The sequence below is a fragment of the Sphaeramia orbicularis genome, chromosome 18 (assembly GCF_902148855.1).
Source record: "Sphaeramia orbicularis chromosome 18, fSphaOr1.1, whole genome shotgun sequence".
Lineage (NCBI taxonomy): Eukaryota > Metazoa > Chordata > Actinopteri > Kurtiformes > Apogonidae > Sphaeramia > Sphaeramia orbicularis.
The window spans coordinates 21721470-21735036 of NC_043974.1; the positions used below are offsets into that span (position 1 = coordinate 21721470).

Here is a 13567-nt window from a genome sequence, read left to right on the forward strand (position 1 = left end):
GTTTGCTTCAATTTCTTGTTCATTTTAATGCCTGGTACAACTAAAGGTATATTTATTTGGACAAATATAATGATAACAAAAATAGCTCATAAGAGTTTAATTTCAGAGCTGATATCTATCCATTTTCTGTGGTTTTCTTGATAATAACCAAATCACTTCACTTCTTAAATCAATATCTATGGCATTGTACTGACAAAACAGTGCTTTTAGTCATTCCATGTTTTCTTTTCTGTCTGTTTTAGTCACGATACACACAGGAGTTAGTCCTTGTTTGCATAACCATTGTTTTTGATGAATTTTGATGGTCTGATATTTTTTCTGTGACTGTATACGTCACATCTACACAGTATATAATCATATATACAGATAAACTGTGAAAGAAATTCAGTCCTCCATCTTAATAAGAAGAGTCGCCCACAGCAGATGGTTCTCTGGTTTGTCAGAAAGAATGAAAAGTATAATAATCTGATTTTAGAGCCATTCTACATCTTCACAGTGGAGTACATGCATTCATTCTTGGCGTTGTTCCTTTGTCGTCGAGATGTATTGGGGACGTTTATAGTCAAAGCAGCATAGTGGGGGCTTTCCACATCCTGGTAAAAAAAAAAAAAAAAAAGATCAGTTATATTACAGACGTTAACAAAATGCTGGCTGTTATTTCAAAAGGTAATTAAGTATCAAAGTCGCAATATTGCAACAAGCAACATACACTTTTTAAAATGTTGATATCAAAATTGAATATATATAAAAAGCATAAATAAAAAAAAAAAAAAAAAAAAAAAAAAAATAATAATAATAATAATGATAAATTTGGTGCCTGAAGGGTTATTTAGACAAATCTTACCTCTATGTTTGTTGTAGAAGGAGCTGACAATCTTGCTTGAGACTCTGGTTGTTTGACACAGATATCCGCATATTATTACAAATAAATAACTGTTCAAGCAGCAGAATATGATTCAAACAGCATCAGTTACCTTCTGACTCTGAGACGCTCCTCTTTTTCATCTTGTACAGTAAAAAACCCAGTAAAATTATCAGGACGGCGAACACCACAGCTCCACTCCAGTAATACACGGAGACTGCATCACCTGCACATGAAATGAAATATCACTTTAGATAACTTTGTTTATTCCCTAGAGGCAATTTCGGTAAAAGTCACTATATAAATGATGTAGTTTGCTTTAACTTTATAAGGTTTAGACACAACATTCAAGCCAAATGTGGGTACTACATATCTCAAAGAAATGCAACAATGAAGCAAAATGATGCAAGAGTTTGTCAGTTTTAGTTAAAAATGTTGATGAAAAGCTTCCAACCATGCGCCAGTCTTCTATGAACTTAAGAAAAATACTGATGTGGATATGAAAACATTTGTGATTATGCATATGTTTTATAGCTACTAACTTTCTTTCACAAATATGGCCAGATAATAGTAACAGTAAAATACACAGGTCCACAATTTTTTAGAAATGATTTGCTTCAGAGATTAAATGTGCTAAATGTTATGTATTCTAATAAGATTAATTGGAAAATAAATGACAAAAGTGCCGGTTTGCTGATGTTTTCAAGGTATATGATTAAGTGTTATTACACATATATTTTGGTTTATGTACATTTATATAATAGTTTTTTAAATCTTCCACTAAATAGAACCTGTAAAGTGAATGTATTCTAATGTGCAGACAGTGTTTTGAAGTAGATCTTGCAGCTCTGAGACAAATATTCCTTTTGAGTCAAACCCATTCTCTCGTTAATTCTTGAATTTCACATTTTGACCCAAGGCTGTATCTTGGAAAGTTCAGGAAACCAGCATTTTTGACTTGATTTTTCTTTATCAGTGACTCTCATGTGGTAAAATTTCATTACTTTCATTCTGGAAGCATTTTCCTTGTAGACCAGTGATATTATAGAAAATCTTAAACTCCTTCCACTACTACCAACTACTACCTTGGACACAGACTGCACTTAAGTCCCCTGAAATTCAAAGGACAACCCAGAATTGTAAGATCTAAAAAGTATTTGAGGCCACAACAACACAAAAATAGATACATAACAAGCAGAGCAGTATATGAGACATGAGTGGGTCCACAACTTTAAAGTCTGTTTCTGCTAATCATTAGATGATTTAGAAATCATCTTGTTTTTTTATTACATAAGCTGTCCTTTGTAAGTTGGAATACTTACACTTAAAGTTCAGTGTGGTCCCGTTTCCAAACAGTACATGTCCACATGAGACAACAGCACAGTAGTAGGTCCCAGCATGAGGATAATCCACATCCAGAATGGGCAGGTTGTACACACAGGTGTGGGTTTGAGTGTCATTTTTCTTCTCACACTGGTCATTTGTGCCTCCGTGGGTGTAGATGATTCCTGGTTGAGGGTCTTCAGACTTTTTGAACCAGTAAACACTGTGTTCTCCATCACAGGTCCCAGTATGAACCGTACAGTTCAGAGTCACAGAGTCTCCTGGATGGACGCTCTCAGATTCAGACTGATGGACCGAAGTCTGGATGTTAAAATCTGAAGCCTTTACATTAACAGTAATGCTCTCCAAGAATGTAACTTTGCTTGATTGACTATTTATGCAGAAGTAGGTAGCTGAGTCTGAAACACGTAAATCTGAGATGTTCAAGTGGCAGTGTTCTTTTGTAGTGTCCAGTGTGAAGCGTGGGTTGTTCTGGAATTCACTGTCAAAAACACCAGCTGGATCGTAGGAATAGAAGGTAGATATAAGTCGTGGCATCTGTCCTACAGTTTGCTTATACCAGTGAAGCCATCCTCCAGACAGAAAAAAACATTGTAAAGATACACTGTCGCCTATATTTGCTGAAATTAATCCACTTTTTTGACGATCTGATGAGGACTGTCGCAGATCAGTCACCTGAGCTGAAGAAAAACAGCAGAGAAACACAAAGAATGAAGCAGAATCAGTAAATTAAAATGAATAATAATTTCCATTAAATATACAAACTGCAGTCATTAAAGACACAACTCACCCATTTTCCCCGTGAACAGACATGTCAGATAAAACACAACGATCTGAGATGCCATCCTGTTCAAATTGCTGTGTTGAATGAACAAAAAAAGCTCAGATTTTCCACTACATAGTGTTAGGTGTCATAGTGTAACTATGTCCTAGTTAACAAACATGATCATGTGATCACAGCCACTGTTAGCATCAGGGCTGGTTGATGAGAAGGTTTGGTATATTTACTGGAAGTGTGACAGTAGTTGCATCATCAGTAATGTTAGTGTTATTTTGTGGTTGTGGTTTGATCAAATTTATAAAGATTTGGAAGTTTAAACGCTTACTTTAGAAAAAAGTGCAAGACTCAAACACTTCCTGCTAAAACCCACAAAATGTCACAGCTGAGGTACATAGAAAACAAAAGTCATGGGATTAAAAGTGGCTCTGTGACATTGCTTTTCTGCTTTCATAGCAGGAACAAACACAATCATAATCAAACACAAGTTAAAGTAATTTATGTTGAAGAAGTGTAAGGTTTAACAGTGAAGTAAATTCATATCACAGGGAATAAGTGAATTCATGTATTTGATAAAAATATATTAACAGTGTTTATCCAGTTAACTATTTACATTTATATTTGCAGAACTATTATTTACACATTGAATTATTCTCATTAGCAGGAGCCTATTCAAACAGTGTGCCTTTCTAAATCACTTTCATTTGCCAATCTAAATACTGCTAGCTCCTGATTGGTTAGTTCAGTCATGTGACGATAGGTGTCAGGATGTGTTGTGGCAGTGTGTGAAAACTAAAGCACTGTTCAAGAAGAAACCTGTCTCTGTCCTGCTGTCTCATTTTATAAAGAATGAACCGTTAACCACCAACGAACCCTCACGTTGCATAAATAACACATACACTGACACATGCACTGGTGTTAGTATTGTACACACTTCCATGTCGACTGGAGCTTTCACTGTGCTTGTTCTCGACCTGATGAAAGGACTTTTAGTCAGAGGAAGTGGGTACGGCTACAGTTCAAATGAAGACACACGCTTTACCACTGATGTCGTCAAAGTGAATTTGTGCTCATCAAAGTACAAGTGACACGTCACAATCTTGTGTGATTTTACTGCAACAGAAGTGAAAAAAGTAGGTCCCAGGCACAACAAACCCCGCTCCTCACACTTATTGTAGCTTATTTTGGCATCGATCCAGCTGATGTCATCATGTCTATGTGTGCTGATGTCCGCATGTCAATTGCCTCTATATATGTGCCAAGTTTGAAGTAAATTGGAACAAAATGGATGTTTTTATAGATGTGAAATTTCACCCATTATAAGTAAATGGTAGAAAAAAAAGATTTAAAAAATTCAGAAAAAATTTAAACTTTGATCTACTTTTCCTAAAATGTAACCACATCTATTCTAGGTCACTGGCAATATATAAACCCAATTTGGTATGGATTCAACCAATAGTTTTGCCACTACAGACATTTGAAATTTCGCCCATTATAAGTAAAGGGGGAAAAAAATATTTTAAAAAATGCAAAAAAAATTTAACTTTGACCTACTTTTCCCAAAATGTAATGAAATCTATTCTGGGTCACTGGCAATCTATAAACCTAATTTGGTATGAATTCAACCAATAGTGTTGCTGCTACAGACATGTGGAATTTTTCCATTATAAGTAAATGGCACAAAAAAGATTTTAAAAATTCATGAAAATTTTTATGTTGATGTACTGTTCCCAAAATATAATCAGATCCATTCTGGGTAACAGGCAATCTATAAACCCAATCTGGTATAAATTCAACAAATAGTTTTGCTGCTGGAGTGTTAAGAAACAAACAACAAACAACTCCTTGCCTCCCCTTCGAGGGGGGGGGGTAATTATGAACTAACAGAGCCTCAAGTGTTTTGACAGCTTGTCCTGTCCTATGTGTATTTTACAGACCGAAACATGGAACACCTTATTATAACCTCCCAGATTTCAGATCTGATAATGCTCGGTTTTTGTTGTACTATGTGAATGAAGCTGCAGCTTGCTGGTCTATGATGGGGTTTCACATTGAAGTGTAAAGGTTTTTCACCTGGATATGTTTATGGCAAGCTGAGTGAGCATTTATTAGATATCCTTGATATCCACAGCCGTTTTGCTGCTCTAGTAAAGCAAAACGTCACACTAGTTTACTAGTGAGGGGCAAAAACGTGCACTAGTTAACTAGTGAAGGCCAAAATGTTCACTAGTTAACTAGTGGATGCATTTTTGCCATTCCTAGTTTACTAGTGCAGCTAAAATCTCTCACTAGTTAACAGTAGGAGCCAAAAATGTTCTCTAGTTAACTAGTGAATGCATATTTTACCTTACCAGTTTACTTGTAAAAGCCAAAATCCTCACTAGTTAACTAGTAGATGCATTTTAGACATACTAGTTAACTAGTATGGTACAAAATGCCTACTAGTAAACTAGTTGAGCATATGCTAATGAGGAGGTGGGTACAAAGATTAAACCGAAGCTTCCTATTGGCTTTTCCTGGAAGATTCCCACCTTAAAGTAAAATCATGTCCCAAGGCACGGCTGCACATTACGCATTTCCGGTGGAATATCAGGACGTTTCACAGAAGGCTAATTTTCGATGCCGGACGGGGAGATTTGAAGCGGATGAAAGCAGGATCGTGGCAGTCGTTCAGATTCACTCGTTTGTTGGAATTGCCTAAAGTTTCCCTCAATGATTTATTGAGGCTCCAGGACAATTAGCACAGCAAACCCGAGAAAGTGTTTTACGTTTTTTCCGTCTTCCGATCAGTGCAATGTTGAAGGTAAGTTACCTTAGCCATCCTAGCTAACATTAGCGTTGGGCTGTTGGAATCTGTTCAGCAGCAGATAATCACGTTATTAGAAACGCAATTTAATTTTTATTTTGACAGTGTTGGGTAAAAGAGGCCGAGAAATGAGATCTGTGTGAGAGATCACCGCTATTCTGCTACTGTATGAAAAAGGCAGAGACACAGAAGAAGCTGAGAGTAGGACGAGTAGCTTAAATGTCACGTTCAAAGTTCTGCTGAACTTGTCCTGAGTTTTCTTTTCTAACGTTGCAACATTTCAGTTTCACTAACCACAGAAGCAAAAAAATATGTAGCTGCTATTAATGATTACTGCACATAATTAAGATGAATAAAAACATTGTGGAGTTCACAACAGATCAAAGTAAAGACTAAACCTTTGCTAAAAATGTAGCAGTGCAGTTCCAGGGTAGGTGAGTGTGGAGGTTGGCATGAATTCTAGTTCTGTAACACTGTAAATAAACAGGGTAGAAAATCTAAATGTCACTTACTTGGCTACCCTCTAAACTGCCCATGTTCAATTTCAAAACTGTCTTGTCTTTGACAGCTTGAAGCACATATAGATATGGTTCCAACATTATTGCTGAGTAACTGATGTACTTGACACCAATTTACAATCTTTGTTTGTGTATTTCAGATGAACCTACAAGATTCTGGAGGCAAGTGCTTTAAAGGACATTGACTGTGGCATGTGCAAAATATTTCTGACAAGTGCGGAAGCAGATCAAAGCAATGGATTTGTATGACTTTATTACCTGTGCCCATGATGACATATTTGCAGCTCATACAGACAGATCTTTGTTAAGGTCATTGAAAAAGTGATGTGATATTTAAAAAAACAAAAACAAAAAAAAAACAACTTGCCAAAATACTTATGAACAAGTCACATAGAAGGGACACAATGCTGAGAATGAATTCATACTGTTTTTATTCATGTATTTTTTTGGTCTTTATTCTGATTAAAATAATTGTTTCACAGCACTGTTTGAAGGTGTTCCATTGCATTTCTGCTTGTACTGTTGCTTGCTCTGACCTAAACTAAGGGCCTTTTTTGGTAGTGTGCCAATAGACAGGCTACTGTGTAAAGTGGATTTATACTGCATGTGAGTGAAAGAGGGATGACTGTACTGAACATTTCACGCGCCTTCATCCTTCAAATAAGTTCCTCAACATGGACTCTGTCTTGTATTAGACTGTGTCTTCCTGACCTCTGGCCCTGACAGTCTTTGACAGAAGGTAAGCATGTGGACTTTGCAGGAACATGTGAAAAAAGTGACAAAACGTACAAATTAAAAGTTACTATTGAATACACAGTATCAGAGACCTCATCAGTCTTATGCCATATCTGTTTTTAAAAATTAATTTAGCAGAAACCATAATAGCTCAATTTGTAGGTCTAAGCAAGTACTTTAACATGCCATTCAGGAATAATCACCAGATATTTAATAAAAAAACATGAATTTATCATCATTGATAAAGTAACAGAGTAAGGAAAAATGCACAGCAGTTATTCAAGGTTTGGAAAAAATGCCAAAAAGTGCTGTTTCTCAAGGAAAGTGCAAATATTTAGCATACCACACTTTTCTTAATATATGAGAGTACATTATATCCAATAATGAAACTAACATTATTATTTTAGTTTTAAAAAACAATTCATGGTTGAGGTGTTTGTTCAGTGTGATGCACCATAATAATCAAAGATTTTATCAAGATACTGATAAAATTATCAGTCTTTGGCAACATAGGTTTCATTACTTCATTTAATATCTTTCTGCTGTGTGTGTTTGTGTGTGTATGTATAAAAAAAAAAAAAAAAAAAAATATATATATATATATATATACACATATATATATATATATATATATATATATATATATATATATATATATATATATATATATATATATATTCAAGATGAAATGTATAATATGCGATTAGACAAAGGCATATATTTTGAACATATTTATTTACACATTGCTATTAACATTCAGAATTTATGCTTTACAACCTTAACTGTTCTTAATTTACACTGTAAATTAAAAATTGTAAATTAAAAATTAGTTTTTTCTCATATATGTTCTGATATATCCAGTTGTAATTCAGGTACAAATTAAACAGTTTTAGAAACTTAGAGGTCTATGTCTTTCATACTGAGTAATCAGAAATATGGTTTTGGAGAAAAAATAAATTGGCCCTGATGTTCACTTTTGCTTGGCCAGGCCCAGTAGCTCTGCACTCTACGGTCGGCGGAAGTAATTTAACGTCCTGAGATTACAAATACTGATGCTCTGTCTGGAAAAAAAAAAAAAAAAAAAATTTCTGTAATTCTTCATGATGTATGTCCAGATTTTATTTAATAAAGTTGACGGATTAAAAAAAAGACGTCCTGATATTCCACCGGAAATGCGTAATGTGCAGCCGTGCCTTGGGACATGATTTTACTTTAAGGTGGGAATCTTCCAGGAAAAGCCAATAGGATGCTTCGGTTTAATCTTTGTACCCACCTCCTCATTAGCATATGCTCAACTAGTTTACTAGTGGACATTTTGCACCATACTAGTTAACTAGTATGTCTAAAATGCATCTACTAGTTAACTAGTGAGGATTTTGGCTTTTACTAGGTAACTAGTAAGGTAAAAAAATGCATTCACTAGTTAACTAGAGAACATTTTTGGCTCCTACTAGTTAACTAGTGAGAGATTTTAGCTGCACTAGTAAACTAGGAATGGCAAAAATGCATCCACTAGTTAACTAGTGAACATTTTGGCCTTCACCAGTTAACTAGTGCACCTTTTTGCACCTCACTAGTAAACTAGTGTGACGTTTTGCCTTACTAGTGCAGCAAAACGGCAGTGGATATCAAGGATATCTAATAAATGCTCACTCGGCTTGCCATAGCACAGAAAATACAGTCGCAGAGAAAGATTATTAGACCCCCCTTGTTTTCTTCAATTTCTTGTTCATTTTAAAGCCTGGTACAACTGAAAGTATATTTGTTTGGACAAATATATTGATAACAACAAAAATAGCACATAATAGTTTAATTTCAGAGCTGATATCTATCCATTTTCTGTGGTTTTCTTGATAATAACCAAATCACTTCAGTTCTTAAATCAATATCTATGGCATTGTACTGACAAAAACAATGCTTTTAGTCATTCCATGTTTCTTTTCTGTCTGTTTTAGTCACATGATACACACAGGAGTTAGTACCTGATTGCATAACCATTGTTTTTGGTGAATTTTGATGGTCTAATATTTTTTTCCATGACTGTATACGTCACATCTACACAGTATATAATCATATACACAGATAAACTATGAGGGAAATTCAGTCCTACATCTTAATGAGAAGAGTTGCCCACAGCAGATGGTTCTCTGGTTTGTTAGAATGCATGAAAAGTATAATAATCTGATTTTAGAGCCATTCTACATCTTCACAGTGGAGTACATGCATTCACTCTTGGTGTTGTTCCTTTGTCGTCTAAATGTGTTGGGGACGTTTATAGTCAAAGCAGCATAGTGGGGGCTTTCCACATTCTGGTAAACAAACAAAAAAAAAAGATCAGTTACATTACAGACGTTAAAATGCTGGCTGTTATTTCAAAAGGTAATTAAACCCTTTAAGCATCAAAGTCACAATATTGCAACAAGCAACATACACTTTTTGATATTGATATCAAAATTGAATATGTATAAAAAAAACAAAAAAAATAAATAAATAAAATAAAAATAAATAATAATAATGATAAATTTGCCTAAAGGGTTATTTAGACAAATCTTACCTCTATGTTTGTTGTAGAAGGAGCTGAAAATCGTGCTTGAGACTCTGGTTGTGTGACACAGATATTCGCATATTATTACAAATAAATAACTGTTCAAGCAGCAGAATATGATTCAAACAGCATCAGTTACCTTCTGACTCTGAGATGCTCATCTTTTTCATCTTGTACAGTAAGAAACCCAGTAAAATTATCAGGACAGCGAACACCACAGCTCCACTCCAGTAATAAACAGAGACTCCATCACCTGCACATGAAATGAAATATCACTTCAGATAACTTTGTTTACTCCCTAGAGCAGGGGTGTCAAACTCATTTTAATTCGGGGGCCACATTCATCTTAATTTGAGATGAAGTGGGCCAAACCAGTAAAATAATAACATAATAATAAATAAATAATATCAACTCCAAACTTTTTTCTGTGTTTTAGAGCGAAAAAAGTAAATTTACATTATGAAAAGGTTTACATCTACAAACTGTCCTTTCAAAAGATGTGAATAACATGAACAAACTGAAAAAAAATAAGTGTAATTTTAACAATATTATGCCTCAGTTTATCATTTACACATGTTCATTATAACTTACAGATCACAGTGGATCTACAAATACGCAAAACATTTAATAACAGATGGAATATTGTTAAAATTGTGCTTCTCTTAAGACGTTTCAGGTTGTTCATATTTGTTCAGGTTATTCACATTTTTTGAGAAATTATTCTTTGTTTTAGCAAATATTTGCAAATATTTACATTTACAAAGAGAAAAATTTGGAGTTGTCATTATTTATATGTTATTATGATAGTATTGAATTGGTCTGAATGTGGAACCTGAACTAAAAGGATTGTTTATTTCTTCAGTGTAATTTTTGCATTTCACAAATTCATTCCAAGGGCCGGACTGGACCCTTTGGCGGGCTGGATTTGGCCCCTGGGCTGCATGTTTGACACCTGTGTCCTCGAGGCAATTTCAGTAAAAGTCACTATATAAATGATGTAGTTTGCTTTAAGGTTTAGACGCAACATTCAAGCCAAATGTGGGTACTACATATCTCAAAGAAATGCAACAATGAAGCAAAATGATGCAAGAGTTTGTCAGTTTTAGTTAAAAATGTTGATGAAAAGCCTCCAACCATGCGCCAGTCTTCTATGAATTTAAGAAAAATACTGATGTGGATATGAAAACATTTGTGATTATGCATATGTTTTATAGCTACCAGCTTTCTTTCACAAAAATGGCCAGATAATAGTAACAGTAAAATACACAGGTCCACAATTTTTTAGAAATGATTTGCTTCAGAGATTAAATGTGCTAAATGTTACGTATTTTAATAAGATTAATTGGAAAATAAATGACAAAAGTGCCGGTTTGCTGATATTTTCAAGGTATATGATTAAGTGTTATTACACTTATATTGGTTTATGTACATTTATATAATAGTTTTTTAAATCTTCCACTAAATAGAACCTGTAAAGTGAATGTATTCTAATGTGCAGACAGTGTTTTGAAGTAGATCTTGCAGCTCTGAGACAAATATTCCTCTTGAGTCAAACCCATTCTCTCGTTAATTCTTGAATTTCACATTTTGACCCAAGGCTGTATCTTGGAAAGTTCAGCCAACCAGCATTTTTGACTTGATTTTTCTTTATCAGTGACTCTCATGTGGTAAAATTTCATTACTTTTATTCTGGAAGCATTTTCCTTGTAGACCAGTGATATTATAGAAAATCTTAAACTCCTTCCACTACTACCAACTACTACCTTGGACACAGACTGCACTTAAGTCCCCTGAAATTCAAAGGACAACCCAGAATTATAAGATCTAAAAAGTATTTGAGGCCACAACAACACAAAAATAGATACATAACAAGCAGAGCAGTATATGAGACATGAGTGGGTCCACAACTTTAAAGTCTGTTTCTGCTAATCATTAGATGATTTAGAAATAATCTTGTTTTTTATTACATAAGCTGTCCTTTGTAAGTTGGAATACTTACACTTAAAGTTCACTGTGGTCCCGTTTCCAAACAGTACATGTCCACATGATGCAACAGCACAGTAGTAGGTCCCAGCATGAGGATAATCCACATCCAGTATGGGCAGGTTGTACACACAGGTGTGTGTTTGTGTGTCATTTTTCTTCTCACACTGGTGATTTGTGCCTCCGTGGGTGTAGATAATTCCTGGTTGAGGGTCTTCAGACTTTTTGAACCAGTAAACACTGTGTTGTCCATCACAGGTCCCAGTATGAACCGTACAGTTCAGAGTCACAGAGTCTCCTGGATGGACGCTCTCAGATTCAGACTGATGGACCGAAGTCTGGATGTTAAAATCTGAAGCCTTTACATTAACAGTAATGCTCTCCAAGAATGTAACTTTGCTTGATTGACTATTTATGCAGAAGTAGGTAGCTGAGTCTGAAACACGTAAATCTGAGATGTTCAAGTGGCAGTGTTCTTTTGTAGTGTCCAGTGTGAAGCGTGGGTTGTTCTGGAATTCACTGTCAAAAACACCAACTGAATCGTAGGAATAACAGGTAGATATAAGTCGTGGCATCTGTCCTACAGTTTGCTTATACCAGTGAAACCATGTTCCAGATGGAAAAAAACATTGTAAAGATACACTGTCGCCTATATTTGCTGAAATTAATCCACTTTTTTGACGATCGGATGGGGACTGTCGCAGATCAGTCACCTGAGCTGAAGAAAAACAGCAGAGAAACACAAAGAATGAAGCAGAATCAGTAAATTAAAATGAATAATAATTTCCATTAAATATACAAACTGCAGTCATTAAAGACACAACTCACCCATTTTCCCCGTGAACAGACATGTCAGATAAAACACAAAGATCTGAGACGCCATCCTGTTCAAATTGTTGTGTTGAATGAACAAAAAAAGCTCAGATTTTCCACTACATAGTGTCAGGTGTCATAGTGTAACTATGTCCTAGTTAACAAACATGATCATGTGATCACAGCCACTGTTAGCATCAGGGCTGGTTGATGAGAAGGTTTGATATATTTACTGGAAGTGTGACAGTAGTTGCATTATCAGTAATGTTAGTGTTATTTTGTGGTTGTGGTTTGATCAAATTGATAAAGATTTGGAAGTTTAAACGCTTACTTTAGAAAAAAGTGCAAGACTCAAACACTTCCTGCTAAAACCCACAAAATGTCACAGCTGAGGTACATAGAAAACAAAAGTCATGGGATTAAAAGTGGCTCTGTGACATTGCTTTTCTGCTTTCATAGCAGGAACAAACACAATCATAATCAAACACAAGTTAAAGTAATTTATGTTGAAGAAGTGTAAGGTTTAACAGTGAAGTAAATTCATATCACAGGGAATAAGTGAATTCATGTATTTGATAAAAATATATTAACAGTGTTTATCCAGTTAACTATTTACATTTACATTTGCAGAATCGTTATTTACACATTGAATTATTCTCATTAGTAGTAGCCTATACAAACTGTGTGCCTTTCTAAATCACTTTCATTTGCCAATCTAAATACTGCTAGCTCCTGATTGGTTAGTTCAGTCATGTGAGGATAGGTGTCAGGATGTGTTGTGGCAGTGTGTGAAAACTAAAGCACTGTTCAAGAAGAAACCTGTCTCTGTCCTGCTGTCTCATTTTATAAAGAATGAACCGTTAACCACCAACGAACCCTCACGTTGCATAAATAACACATACACTGACACATGCACTGGTGTTAGTATTGTACACACTTCCATGTCGACTGGAGCTTTCACTGTGCTTGTTCTCGACCTGATGAAAGGACTTTTAGTCAGAGGAAGTGGGTACGACTACAGTTCAAATGAAGACACACGCTTTACCACTGATGTCGTCAAAGCGAATTTGTGCTCATCAAAGTACAAGTGACACGTCACAATCTTGTGTGATTTTACTGCAACAGAAGTGAAAAAAGTAGGTCCCAGGCACAACAAACCCCGCCCCTCGCACTTATTGTAGCT

General features: G+C 35.2%; 1 protein-coding gene across 2 annotated transcripts; it reads right to left on the reverse strand.

Annotated features, from left to right (window-relative positions):
• Positions 1–227: 227 nt before the first annotated feature.
• Positions 228–12459, reverse strand: LOC115438884 (uncharacterized). Of its 2 annotated transcripts, none has more exons than XM_030162761.1 (5): positions 12400–12459; positions 11588–12289; positions 975–1088; positions 845–888; positions 228–593 (listed from the first exon to the last, which is right to left on the reverse strand). In XM_030162761.1, exons 1-5 carry the CDS (start codon positions 12452–12454, stop codon positions 483–485), a joined length of 1026 nt encoding a protein of 341 aa, XP_030018621.1. In that variant the 5' UTR covers positions 12455–12459; the 3' UTR covers positions 228–482. The 2 variants fall into 2 exon arrangements, with proteins under 2 accessions (XP_030018621.1, XP_030018620.1); XM_030162760.1 differs by lacking the exons at positions 11588–12289; positions 12400–12459 and adding exons at positions 2185–2886; positions 2997–3061.
• Positions 12460–13567: the final 1108 nt, after the last annotated feature.